Consider the following 15,109-nt stretch of genomic DNA (forward strand, 5'->3'; position numbering starts at 1 on the left):
CAAACATGTTTTAAACATTTTTTATTAAAAATTACACATAAAATAAGAGTGACCACATGAAATTTTGATTTGCCATATTCTTTTCTTTGAGAAAAAAATCGCCTTAAAAAATTATATTCACAGACAAGTCCTCAATACTTACCGGATACCCTTCTACGGGCTCTGTTACTAGCATATCACCAAATATACTGCGACAGTAAGCAGCCATCTTGGCCTGCTGTTTGAGTCTAGTTGACAGAAAAGAGGAACAGAAAAAAAGTCTTAGGGTCAAAAGGAAATAAAACATTTGAATACCATAAAATGTGTAAAATGTAAATATATAATATTAAATGTAAAGTGTTTTTAGAACAATATTATATGAACTTAGCACCTCTCTTTCTGGGACAACATATGCAGCCATCTTATTGTCTGCTCAACAAAATCCCTGGAGATAAATGGTTGCAAATACTCCACTGCATGGTGTTTGAGATTTTGCAACACCTGCTCAAGTATTTTATGGTGCTATGAACTATACATGACTCTTCTAAAACTTGTAAGGTGAATAAAGGTTTTAGTGAAAAAAGTACAGTTAATGTGTCAGATAAGTGAAACCAGGTGAAGAGCACTTAAGTTCATGATCCCACATCTATATAGAGAAAGTGCCCTCCCTGTACATGCCCCTAAATAAGTAGCACCAGTGGGCACATGCTGTTCAGAATTGCACGTTAAATTTTTCCATTAAGAATATCAGTGTATGTATATGCATTTATCTCATACATTGTATGAGTGCATGTATATGTAATATAATTTTCCCATATTATGGTTTCCTTTCTTAGTTTGAAATATCCAAAAGTCAAAACTGAATGTTTTTTATTTCATCACTTTCTAATTTGTTGGCAACATGTTGAAGGTGCCTCTTAAAAAATGGCATTTCAAATTTCAATAATAATAATGCCTCTCATGTAACACTGATGGGCATAGTATTTGCTATGATCTAAGTACATTGTTAATAAAAACTTTGAGAGATAACATTTTACCAAGATCACAATGTAAGTGGCAAAAAATTAGTAGCACAATATTTCTGGAAGAAAACAAGAGTACAACATTGCCTTTTTGGGTTAAGTAAAATGTACAAACCAGCTAATACTTAGAGTAAAAAAATGTGTGTGTGTGTGTGTGTGTGTGTGTGTGTGTGTGTGTGTATGTATGCGTGTGTGTGTCATATTTATATGGCTATTCTAATTGCAATATAAATATTTAATCAATGAGAGAGCACAGAGTTCCATATGCTGATGTGGAATGAACATGAAATGAGAGTACTGTATGTGGTGAGTGTTGCATATTGTAATGTAATTAACATATCTCCCATAATGCATTGTTCCTTCTCTACCAGTTAGCCAGCATGGCTGGATGTGTTATGTAATAAATGAGTTATTAAAAAATGTAAACTTGAGTTACATAACAACAGAAAAACTACGACATGGTGTCAGAATCGGGATCTACATTGGATGTAGCATAATTTGGAGATTGGATGACCCACAAACTACAAGATAAAAACGGATTTAGAATCACTAAAAAAAAAGGAAAAAAAAAAATGGAGCACATGTATGGGATACAGCCGCCTCACATGGACTGGGAATCCATGGACTTACCGCGTACGCTCAAACTTTTCAAGGAAAAGTGTGAATTGATATTTGAAGGACCTTTAGATGCTGTGTCAGAGGAAAGACAAGTGAAATTTCTTCTCCTTTGGATCGGAGAAAAAGGCCGCGAAATTGTGAAAACTTTTAACATTGATGATCCAGACGTGTTGACCTCGTATTGGCAAAAATTGGAAGAATACACAAAGCCCAAGAGTAACTTTCGAATTCAGAGATTTAAACTTAGAGCATGCAGACAAGAAGCAGGTGAGAGCATTGATTCTTTTGTCAGACGAATCAGACTCGTGGCAAATGAATGCAAATATACCGATGTTGATCAACACATAATTGACACTCTCATTTTTGGCACTAACTCGGAGCGAATTCAGGCGAAATTATTACAAAGAGAGGACGATTTGACTCTAGATCAGGCTCTTGTCATTGCACGAACAGAGGAAGCAACTAAGAAACAGATTGAGGATCTTCACAGTACATCGGCAAAGGAAATTCACGCACTACGGCCAAGTGGAAACAGTCAAAGAGGGAGACCGCGTTACAGACAGCCACAACCTCGCACTCCTCACCAGCAAACTCAATCAAGGGTACCAAACAAACAACGCTCACGACAGCCACTGCAAGAATGTGGTAAGTGTGGAACTGAACATGTTTTTCAACAGTGCCCAGCTAAAGGTACAATTTGTCTCAGATGTGGCAAGCCAGATCACTGGAAAAGGGTATGTAGAACAAAAACAGTAACTGCATCGACCCATAGTAAAACTGTGCATTCAGTAGCAAATGAAAGTGACAGTAGCAGTGTAAACCTTGACTCTATATATGTAGATAGTATTCAGTCAAAACAGTACCCAGTTAAGCCATTTGCTGACATTGAAGTTAAAGTTGGGAACTCTACTTCAACATTACGTTGCAAAATAGACACTGGTGCTGAAGGAAATGTAATACCACTGTCTTCTTTCAAAAAACTTGCAATTCAGCAACCACTAAAGCCTACGAATGACACGATTACTGCATATGGTGGCAGTAAGTTACCAGTATGTGGAATAGCAACATTGACATTCACAAATGACAAGGTCATGGTGACCTCAGACAGCTATATTGTGGACTGTGAAGGACCAATTATACTAGGAATGGAAACCAGTCAGAAACTGGGACTTGTTACTCTGAACATAAATACAGTGACAAGACAGTCCATACTATCAGAGTATAAGGATATCTTTGAAGGTATCGGGAAATTGGATGGGGAATATCACATAAATATTGACCCCACTGTTTCTCCTGTTGTTCACCCACCACGGCGTGTACCTATTGCATTGCAGCCAGCACTCAAGGATGAGTTGGACTCTCTCGTTGAGCAAGGGATCCTGTCACCAGTCACACAACCAACGAAATGGGTAAACTCGTGTGTATGTGTTACTAAACCCAATGGAAAAATACGTCTCTGCCTGGACCCAAAAAACTTAAATACGGCAATTAGACGTCCACACCACTACACACCAACACTGGATGACATCCTACCTCAACTGAGTGGCGCGCGTTATTTCAGTATACTTGACCTTCGGAGTGGGTATTGGAATATCACGTTAGATGAAGAAAGTTCTCTTCTGACTACCTTCAATACGCCCTTCGGAAGATTTAGATACAACAGACTACCCTTTGGCCTCTCGTTATCTCAAGACGTCTTCCAGGCCAAGATTGAAGAAGTATTCAAAGACATTCCAGGGTGTACCGGAATCGCCGACGACCTCATCATAGCAGGTTGGCAGGAAGACGGATCTGACCACGATGCGACTCTGCGTGTAGTATTAGATACAGCCAGAAAAAAGGGGATATGCTTTAATGAAGACAAGATGATTCTTAGAAAGGAGGAAATTCCATTCTTCGGTCATATTATAGGAAAAGACGGGCTAAAACCAGACCCAGCAAAGGTAGAAGCCATTAATGTAATGAATGAGCCGAGAAATGTATCGGAACTACAAACATTCCTTGGGATGACCAATTATCTAAGCAGATACATTCCCCACATGTCTCAACTTACAAGCAGTCTCAGAGACCTGTGTAAGAAGGATAGTGTTTTTCAGTGGAATGCTGAACACAGTATTGCATTCAATGAGATTAAAAGAGAAATAGCAAACGCAACCAACCTACAATTCTACGACAGTAGCAAGTCACTTACACTCCAAGTTGACGCTTCATCTTATGGATTAGGAGCTGCCTTAATCCAGGATAAAGGCCCAGTTGCATATGCTAGCAAAGCACTCACAGAAACAGAGTCACGTTACTCCAACATTGAACGCGAGATGTTAGCAGTAGTGTTTGGTCTTGAAAAGTTTCACCATTATGTCTATGGTAGACATGTTAAAGTAGAGACTGATCACAAGCCTCTAGAAGCCATTTTCAAGAAGCACCTACACAACGCACCACCGCGTCTGACCCGCATGTTGCTGAGAACGCAGTGTTATGACACAGAGATTGTGTATGTCCCAGGCAAAAACATAGGACTAGCTGATGCCCTCTCTCGCATGAAACCTTGTGATGGTGACGACATCAAAGGACTTGACATTACAGTACATGAATTACACTCGTACATGAACGCAAGTCCAACACGCATTGAGCAAATTCGCGAGGAAACTAGTAAGGAACCACAGCTAGCAGCTCTTCGTGAAATGATTTCTGTAGGATGGCCAGCTACACGCAGCGAGTGTCCAGAAATTCTTCACCCATACTGGAACTACCGTGATGAGTTAGGCATCGCAGATGGAATCATAATGAAGGGGAATAGGATGATTATTCCTACAGTACTTCGCCCTGACCTACTTAAACAGCTACATTATGCCCACCAGGGAGTGGAGAAATGTAAGCAACGTGCAAAATCGTCTGTATTCTGGCCTGGCATGAATAATGATATTGAGCACACAGTCGGACTGTGTCCACCTTGCCAGAAACACCAAGCTGCCAACAGTAAGGAACCCTTATTGCCAGCAGATGTACCTCCCCGCGCATGGCACACATTAGCAGCAGATTTGTTCTATTGGAGACAAACTGACTACTTATTAGTTGCTGACCAGTACAGCAAATATCCCTTAGTGCGGAAACTTCCAAATACATCATCAGGCAGTGTAATTGCACACTTAAAGAGCATATTCGAGGAGCATGGCATCCCTGAGATTCTTAAAACTGACAATGGACCTCAGTTTTCATCAGAAGGATTCAAAAACTTCGCAAACACTTGGGGATTTACGCACATCACATCCTCACCTATGTATCCGCAGTCAAATGGATTCATAGAACGAATGGTACAGACTGTTAAAAGTCTATTTCAGAAAGCATGGGAATCGAATTCAGATCCCCACCTATCCATGTTATGTCTTCGCACAACACCCATTGATCACAACCTACCAGCGCCTTGTGAGTTATTGAATAACCGGAAGTATAAAACGAATATTCCCGCTGGACAGTCACAGTTGAACACCGACTACAATGTAGCATTACAGAAGAGACAGGAGGCAAGTAAAACACACTATGATCAGCATGTCAAACCACTTGCACCTTTACATGAAGGAGAATTTGTTCGCATGTATGACACTCAGAATAATACATGGCAACCTGCCAAAGTTAAAACTGTATCAGACAAACCAAGATCTTATTATGTGGAATCCAATGGTGGAAATTACCGACGCAACAGGAAACACATTCATAAGACAAAAGAACATTTTGATTTCAGAAACAATGAGATTGAGGAAACTGATGAACCTCTTGTTGACATTACAAACACAGAGACTGTTACAAAATGTGAAACACCTCAATCTCAACCCTTACGCAGATCAAGCAGGAACATTAAACCTCCAGAGAGACTGAACTTATGAATAAATTCAGTAATAGTGACTGTAACAAGTCAGTTGTGAAAGTGTCACAAATTGACTGTAATTTGAATAAGCTTAATCATAATTGTTTCATTTATGAACTCTGGACTTGAGATTCTGTTGACTTTTGTGTTAAAACAAAAAAACAAAAAAAAAAAACATTTACATGTGCCTATGAACTGTGAACATTGAAATGTCTTGGAGACAAAGACAACACGGACAGTGAACTGATTGTTTATTAGCAACTTAAAAAAAAAATAAATAATAATTCCAGGATTTATTTTTATTAAAAAAAAAAGGGAGATGTTGCATATTGTAATGTAATTAACATATCTCCCATAATGCATTGTTCCTTCTCTACCAGTTAGCCAGCATGGCTGGATGTGTTATGTAATAAATGAGTTATTAAAAAATGTAAACTTGAGTTACATAACAACAGAAAAACTACGACAGTGAGAAGTAAATTAACACGATACTTGTGTTAGTACATTGTGGGCAGAAAATCCCTGTGCATTATTTGTCAGAAGGTAATGTTCACCTAGATGAAACTAAGAGATGTGAAAATGCCCTAAGACTTCATTATCTCTGCCAGAGAGGAAATGCTTTTGCCTTTGTTGGATCATCAGTAAACAGCTAGCCTAATTCAAAAATTTAAGGATGGATCTTGATAAAATTTTTCAGATAGATCAGAAATGGGCACACTTACAATCAGTAAGATTTTGGTGACAATCCAAATGATTAATTAACTCATAATGACATTACAACTACCTTGGCTAAGGTCTGTGCTGAGTGTTTTTTTTTTAGTTCACGAAAATGATTAGCACTTTTATCTACAAATCTCTAAGTATAGATGAAATTACTATTGTCACACAAGTGACCAAGGAGGGTGCAATATTAATATGTTATCTAGACCAGAGATATGTTAGATGTAGATGTAAGCTATGTAATAATACAGGTCTCATTTGATAAGGTGAATCGAGCTGTCAACTTCAATATAGATCTAATCCATTTCAGTGTGGCAAACTTCATCTATATTTTGCGATAATTGCTGTATACTTGCCATCATGTACCAATTACTGAATCAACAGGCTTGTGCCCTTTTCAAAATCAATATCCTTTTTCATAATATAGTATATCAAACATGGGAGATCAACAGTAACACCCCAGTGATTATACTGAGCTTCCATTTCTTGCCCTTCTTTTTCATTACTGAAGTTGAAACCATAAATATTTTAACTAGCAGGGCTTCATCAAAAAAATAAAGATGTGATTTCATATACAAAGTATACATCACATATCTATGCCTAATTGCTCCGTGAAGCAATACTCATCAGCTGAACAGGGGCGGATTTAGGCCGTCTTCTGGGTCTTTCGGAAGACAGTCAGATTTTCAAGTTTACATTGACAGGTATCTATTTTTTCTGTCGGAAGACGGTCAAGAACGGAGGATGGATCAACAAAGACAATTTGGAAGACTGTCAGAAAATATATCTGGATCTGCCCCTGCTGAATATAAAATGCCTGTTTCTATCTATAATTTTATCTTGATACAAAGGGATGAAGCTTCGTGTTTAATGAGTACATAATATTTTACGTCTATGCATTTTCGTCTATAAAATAAATAATAATAATAAAACAGCATTATGCCAATGTCTCATTGTGTATTTGTTCAATCAGTTCAAAGAACCTACATATATCTGCTCAAACCATGGCTTTGAAGTTAACCAATAGGGAAGAATAGCCAGGTAGGCATTGATGTATAAATAAAATCAAAATATTAAAATTTTGGGGTCACCAAGCAAATAGTCTAAATAAATTGATGATGTATGAGAAACAGCGGAACTTCTTATCCTTTCCATGAAAAAATTTAGACACTTAAATTCCAAATCAATTTATTTGACCTGGAATGCTTTTGTTGTTGTAGTTGTTGTTGATACTGTTGTTGAAAACATGATTAGCAGGTTTCTGTTTTCAACTTACGTGCAATGGTTCTCAAAAGATAAGATCACAGGGTATTCTGATGTTTTAAATGCACTTTCTGCTATTGCTTCAATGACTTCCTACAAAAATAATGTAAAATTGAAGCAGACATTAGTCATGATATATCCTATAACAAATTCACCAAATAAGTATAATTTTTCACAAAACTGGTTATAAATTGGCCATATTTTATCAAACTTTATAGAATGAATTTGTTCTTAACAAATCCTCATCAGCATTAAATGGAGACTGCTTGTGAAAGACTAGAAACCAGAGCTCTTCAGAAAGTTATCTTCAAAAAACAAAAGCCACTTTCAAATTATTATATCTGTGTTATCAATAAGATTGCTCATGCTTCCAACCAATTTTATTTAACCAAATTCTAGTGGGCATTCAGCCTGATGATGTTCTTGTCACAAGGGCAAAATTTAGCCGTAAAACCACTTTTTTCATGCCAAAGTAACTGATGACTATCACTAAAAGGTTATTAAATATATGTGTTATAAGATATATCACATGAGCAACATAAACTGTTAGAAGGTTTTACATCCTATTTAAAATAGCATGTGAAAAGGTTCAAAGGAATAACATTAACTAGCATATCAGTTTAATTTATATATATCAATGTCAAAATTAGAATACAATATCCATGCTAAAATTGTATTTGTTAAAACCATTCAATTAATCTGGTTCAATAATGCTTTCAACACAGCTATTTTATGCCACAGGCATTTCCTGGTTACCTGACAGTATTACCTTGAAGGAGATTTCAGTGCACATGGTATATCCATGAGTTATCATAGGTTCTTCATCGGCACCCTTTCCATCCCAGCAATCCAGTTCTATACAGCGACACCCACTCAGCAGAACCTGTCTGTACATTTCTACAGAGGATTTCCCCGTCAGCTGATTTTCTGGATAAAAAAAGAAAGTGGAAGATTAATTCTGAATCAACAGAAAAAGGTTTCAGAATTTACGAGTCTACTGCAAGTAATCTTATATAATGCAAAAGTGCAAATGAATGTTAAACTGTCAGTTTATTTTTGGATAAAAAAAGCAGAAATAAAGACAATGAAACATGCAACAGGCTCAATGTTTAATTTGGAGATTTAAACTTGATGTGTGTGTGTGTTCGTGTGTGTGTGTGTGTGTGTGTGTGTGTGTGTGTGTGTGTGCGCAAGTGTGTGTATATTTGCTTGTTTTTTTTCTGCTTTCCAATTTTTAATATTTTTGCAAACTGCAAGAAGCATAGAATAGTCAGTAAAATATATTTGGGCTGACATCACATATCACAGTTGGTTTATCATTGCAAATTGACAATGCTTTGAAGACATACTTTACAGTTTGTTATTGCAACTCCCAGAATCTCATATCCACATACGTGTATACACGAGGACATATGCTCAAACGCAATTTTGTCCGGAATTATCAAAATGAACTGCCTACGCTTCTCACACCTCAAATTACAGGCTTAGCACCTCATTATTTTGTTATCTTATCTTTCACAAATCACTTCCTTAATTAAACCATTATCCATCGGTCCACCGATATAATCATTTCAGTGACCAATATCACTAAAGAAGATCATCACTGGGCCATTCACCTATAGAGTTCGGCTGTTACAACAGGAAAAATGCTGCTAAATCTTTTCTTGAAGTTGTGACAGTCATAAAATGCAGATATTATATTTCATCATGTCTTCTGATTTCGACCCAATGTGTTAATTACATAGGAGACCAAATAGCAATCTCAAACATGTAATTGTTGGGAAAAATACTAAGCACAAAAAAAATCTATCACCGAAATGATATCAATTTGTTGCCATCTTACCATGCAGACAGTAAATGACTTTGTAAGTCCAGATAAAGATTTTCAATTAAGTTCTCAACAATAAATATACCAACAAATATTAAACTTTCCACTCAATGATTATGTGAGAAATAAATGATTCTGCCATCATTATTGACATGATAAGACAATGTACATGTAAATTCTGCCAAATTCCACTGAGCACAAGCAAATGACATCAAACTTCTGTTAAAAAGCCATGTTATATAAAAAGAAACTCCCAATGTTAAGCTTTTTATGATGTAAAAAATGAAAGATGTGAATATTCCACTAAGAAATAAATTTATTGATTCAAATAATAGCAAAAAAGTTGTCATCAGTGTGATCTTTAAAAAAAATCTCACACAATGAGTATTTTAACTTTAACTTTTTAATATTATTTATATAAATATGGCAAAAAAGTTATTTTCATGGAGGTGCAATACTTTTCTCCTAAGCACCAAGGTACACCATATCCTGACCACAGACTTATTATCCAGTTTGACTTTTAAGATCTTAGTTTTTTGTTTTTGCATAGGGTACGCCTTAATGAAAATGGGAATTTTTCTTTTTGTTATATAAAGGTCACAAAGGTTATATAAAGGTGCGTTATATGGTTTTCAGACTAGTCATTATTCTGTGGGCCAGGTTGACAAGTTCTTTTACCTGTAAGGTAGGTATTATGTGAGGAATTAATGAAGTAATGCGACAAGGGCCTATTCATATCCATGCTGAGGTCCAATCGTTCGTCAGGGATCAGGTTGTTTTCATCACTCATGAGGTAACGTAAAAACCCATCTCTTGAAATGTGACCTGGAAAATAGAACAAAAATTGCATTTTATTTCACTTTACACAATAAAAAATTAAAGCATAGGCAAGAAATTAGACTAGAAAGAATTGTAATAAATGAATTTATGAAACATATTTTTCTAAAATTAAAGATGAGATACTGTGGCTGTTGCCCTTTAATTAGATATGGCACACAACAGTTTCACACTCCAGTAAAACTACAATATCACCCATCGCTCACTTTCAATTTCAAGCTTGAGATGCTCTGAAAGCTTTGAAAAGCAACAAACACATAAATCTCAACAAGTGGCAAATATTAGATAAGTAATATCAATAACGCCCACATTTTCAATTAAATCTCGCCAAAAACATATTTGGGCTCAGCTTCAAGGCACTTCTTCAATGACTAACACTGTTTGGGACATACCAGTATCATCATTATTACACAACATTCTGCTTGTCAGGCTGTAAACATCACTTTGCCCTATCTACTCAGCACTTGACAGGTTACACTGACACACATACTCTTCTTTGGCTAGTGTGCTTGCTTTTAATAAAGAAAGGTTGTGAAAATCAAATATGCTAGTACAAAATTTTGATTCACAAATGGTTTAGCTACTTCCCTATTTTTCATGGTTTTGGAAAATTGATACATTTACCTTTCTGTGCCATAGACCTGTTGAACTCAAATTTATTTATGATTTCTTGGACTTGGCTCTGTGACATATATGGGTATAATACTTCATTAAGTCTTGGATCTCGTTGGGTCTTGTTGATAAGTTCCATAAACTGCTCCAGAGTGAGATAGGGCCGCTTTTTGGCACCTCTGCAGAATAATATGAATAGTGATACGTGACACTGACCAAGGCAAAATATATTATAGAACTCATTTAATTTCAAGAACATCTTTTGGGGGGTGGGGTTCATAAAGCAAAAACAAATTGTGAATATTGTTAAGAACACAACTATTAATATGGCAGAGAGATGAAGAGGACAACTGTCCCTTATACCTGACAAAGCAAATATAGACAAAATGTTGACTTTTAGTTAAATATGATTAATTTTAAGAGGACACAGGGTCTTTTTTATAGTATGTCCATCCGTTCTCAAAATGCTCATTTAACAGCTACTGCACGCAACTTTAAGACCACAAGCTTATGCAGAACAAAGCTAATTTAGTATAAATAATGTCTGAACTTGTAATTGTAATCAAGCTGATTTGCACAGAACATCATAAACATTTTCAGTATCTATATTCAACTGACTGCTTTTTTTTTTTTTTTTTTTTTTGGCCTGTTCCTTAGCAGAATCCCATTTCGATTACAATAAGAACTGTTTATTATATTCAAATTAAATATGGGATTGGTCTATCAAAGCTTAATTTGAAAGGCGCCACAATAGATATGTATGTTATATTACATTCGGTAATAAATGATACTTACATTTTGTCAAAGATTTGATCTATATCACTTCTAATGGTTAGATGTCTATAAACATTGTACATGTCATTGAAGGTGAATTTGTTGGGATTGATACAGTCATTCTGAAAAACAAAAATTAAAAAAATTGTGACCATTAAGGCAAGCACCATTTCTCTTGCCACAAATACAAATACAGTGAAAGCCATACTTAATTTTTCATTTCTGTGATGAATTCTCATCAAGTTTACATTATGTTTTATTTATAAGTTTTGTGACAAACTGATGATAGTCAATCTCAAACAATATACAGAATTTTGGATACACTGATCATATTAACTGTAAATTACATAAGCAATCAACTCATATGCGTGTACAGACATTTGCCTGTTGCATGTGAGCAGTTCTATACAGCAGCTCTATATTGCGTGATAACCTTAAACATCCCCTGTTAAAACCAGTTGGGGGGGATACCAGATTCTTACTTTATCCAAAATCAGAAGTGGGAATTCATAACTGAAAGTATATTATTTAAATTACACAACCATTTGGGATGGATCGAGATATGATCCCTATTTTATGACATACTGGGACAAAACCAACATTACCCCATACTATAATGCTGCAAAATGAATGGCACCTGATGGCAGATGCCTGACCCCTAATGACCAAGGCATGAACTTGAAGCTGGCATGACATGGCAAATGTTGATGCCACTGCGATGCATCAGTAATGAAATATGAGTGTTTTTCTTTTTCTTTTTTTTTGTAGGTGATTCACAGAAGGAGGACTCTGCTATTAATCTATAACTGTCAATTTGAAAATGGAAATTCAGACAGTGAAATAACAACAGCCAGCTGGACTCTGGGATGACCATGTCAAAACAATGGCCACATTCACATCGAGTTGAGCCATGGCTCTACAAAGCCACGACCTAAATATGGCGGACGTACATGAAAGGAAAACCGCCTAAACTTTTAATAGTCTCCCCGCCTCTCACATGCCTCCCCATGCATCGTCCCTGTGGGGGTATAGTCATTAAGTCTTGACTCCATTGGGACGACACATGGGGAGGCGTATTTAGGTCGTAGAGCCATGGCTCAACTCGTTGTGAATGCGGCCAATCTTGAACCACAAATGAGCCACCACTACCCATTTTGGTGGTCATCACTGCAGGCTCATAGCTGGGGGGGAGGGTCCAAAACACTCCCTATTTTGCTGGGAAAAGGTCCATTCTGGGTAAATTTTATCTAGGTAAACTAAGGTTTCATGACAAAAGGTCAACTTTTTCAGATAAAGAACCCTCCTTTTGCAATTGCTAGCTACAGGCTTGACTGGTTGGTTCATCATGTCTGGCGGAAAACATGAAAACCAAGTACATTCTTAAAGACAAAAAACTACTGAAAAGCACAATATCATGTTTAAATTCCATTATTGCATAGAGTGTTTGCATAAAGTTGTATTATTTTAGAATGTATATAAATAAAACGAATATAAATTAATCAACTGTCAAGGTATGCGATTTTCTATTTGATTCATACAGTTTTGCGTACCTATTTAATTTTATAAATATAAACTGAGTATTTCCATTCTATTGTACTTGTCATCTTTTCCCACACAGATGATATGTGGTGTTCTGGTATCTCAATCAACCATCTAGATCCTATTTCACAGGATAACATGCAACACAAAACCTCACGTTTGCATGATGCATTTCTGTAAATTGAAAACCGACAAACTATAGATCATTCAGTTGAAACTTGAGAGCAAAGTCAGCGTTTCCTCTTGACAATCCTTTTTTGTTCAATTATACAGGTAGTTTGTATTGGTATATTGACGCATAAACATATCACAACTGCCATCTGCAGCACTGGCTAAAAAAATTTGCTGTTTTGAAATAATTACAGTAATAACTTTATTATTTCTAACCAGTCAATTACATACAAAACATGGGGGGGGGGGTCACAAAATTGTCTTGTTAGTTTTGGGGCTAAAATGTCATTAGCCTACTAATTCAGACTTAGCTAAGAAATATCTATTTAAGTCCCCTTAGCTCCCCCTTCTCGATCTTTTAACCACCACCACTCCCTTTAACAAATTGTGAGCAGTGGTGACAATGTTTGGCAACCTGACTAGCCTTATATGCATATAGGTGCTTTACGTGGCTAAATATGTGGTTACCTTTGGGAAAACTAGTAATATTTTTGAAGTTATACCATTCAATTTTTCCACTCCAATATCCCTTCATGGTAGTTTCTGGTGTCACAGCTTTAAAAATCCTACCTTTCCATGAGGTAAACCAGCGGCTTCCAATGCCTTTTCTACACGCTTTCTATCTTCCCTTTGCTGGGCAAAAGTCTTTAATACACTGAAAATCAAATGAGGAAAACATTTTAAAACACCTGAAATTCCATTCCATTTTTTTTAGTTCAAAATGCAATGTACAGATTACACCTATTTGGCTGTAACTGACTGATTTGTTGCCACTTTTTTATCCTGTTGCTTTCAATCAATCAATTAGGAGAGAAGAAAACAAACAGATAAATATAAATATACATATGTCACTTATGCCACTTAAGGTATTTTAAGGAAGCAAGTTTACGTACTTGTAATGAACTGAGAATTTGTCATCTTTTTTATTTTTTTTTTTTAACAAAATTTAGTAAATATATACTTATTGCAAAATATCTGTTAACTTGGGGGTCCAAAATAAATGACATTTTGGACAAAAATCTACCAACTGAAATACCACACAAACTCTATTCATCCGATGTCTTAATGAAATTAAGTGTTTTACAAACAAAGATCGCTTATAACTATAAATGCTGTTGTGCACCACTAAAAGCATGAGAGAAATATGATTTCATAACCTTTGTTGCAAAAAAATTTACCCAATGTGGCATGATAGAAAAAAATGCAAACCATATTTGGTCAGAACAGAAAAGTTTTCAAATCATCTTCCTCTGATATAGATAAATATACTTTTTAACTGAGATTTTCCCTTCTGCATTTAACACAGAAGAAATCTTCACATGTGTCTTCTCCAGGTAAGTGAGGGCATTAGCATTATTGCTCAATGGGCTCCTCGAGTATTCTAAGACACACTCTGCCCATTCCTATAAACCAAACAGAATGAAACAATTTACAGTTTATCACGAAAAGGTAACAAGTCATCTTTTCATCAAAAACAAATAAAAGAGACATTGCGATCAGTTTTGGGTAAGGATGGGTTCACAATGAATCTATTGTACTAGCCACTCTGCACTTACTCCATGAGGACTCTCACTAAATGCAATCAGATGTACAGACTAACACACCTCCTCTTGCTTCCAAGGCACCAGCTTTTCTATATTTTAATCAATGTTAGCAGGAGGCATGTTAATCAGTAAACTTTATTGTATTCAGCATGGAGTTAGTGCACAGTAGCTAGTATGACAGATTCATTGTGATTGCACTCTAAGAATTGTATATGTTGCATGTTTCCTGAAATCGCTTATCTTTATTGCATCAATTCACCTAAAAATGACCCTTTAATGTGGAAACACACCATGATATTTTCAACAGTTTTTGAGAGAATACACTTCATAAAGGGAAAAT

The 15,109-nt window shown here is 36.1% G+C and overlaps 1 protein-coding gene across 2 annotated transcripts in view; it reads right to left on the minus strand.

Moving 5' to 3' along the window:
• Positions 1 to 15,109, minus strand: part of LOC106156684 (1-phosphatidylinositol 4,5-bisphosphate phosphodiesterase beta-1) — a 62,022-nt gene that overhangs the window by 27,827 nt on the left and 19,086 nt on the right. For both annotated transcript variants that reach the window (XM_087005858.1, XM_087005857.1), the window contains exons 5-12: positions 14,495 to 14,628; positions 13,796 to 13,880; positions 11,537 to 11,637; positions 10,754 to 10,920; positions 9,971 to 10,117; positions 8,234 to 8,391; positions 7,478 to 7,557; positions 143 to 227 (exon numbers count right to left, since the gene is read on the minus strand). In XM_087005858.1, coding sequence (XP_086861984.1) covers positions 143 to 227; positions 7,478 to 7,557; positions 8,234 to 8,391; positions 9,971 to 10,117; positions 10,754 to 10,920; positions 11,537 to 11,637; positions 13,796 to 13,880; positions 14,495 to 14,628 — 957 coding nt within the window. The remainder of the gene's footprint in view (positions 1 to 142; positions 228 to 7,477; positions 7,558 to 8,233; positions 8,392 to 9,970; positions 10,118 to 10,753; positions 10,921 to 11,536; positions 11,638 to 13,795; positions 13,881 to 14,494; positions 14,629 to 15,109) is intronic.

The sequence above is a fragment of the Lingula anatina genome, chromosome 2 (genome assembly GCF_051362555.1).
Source record: "Lingula anatina isolate TDL-2025a chromosome 2, LinAna3.0, whole genome shotgun sequence".
Taxonomy (NCBI): domain Eukaryota; kingdom Metazoa; phylum Brachiopoda; class Lingulata; order Lingulida; family Lingulidae; genus Lingula; species Lingula anatina.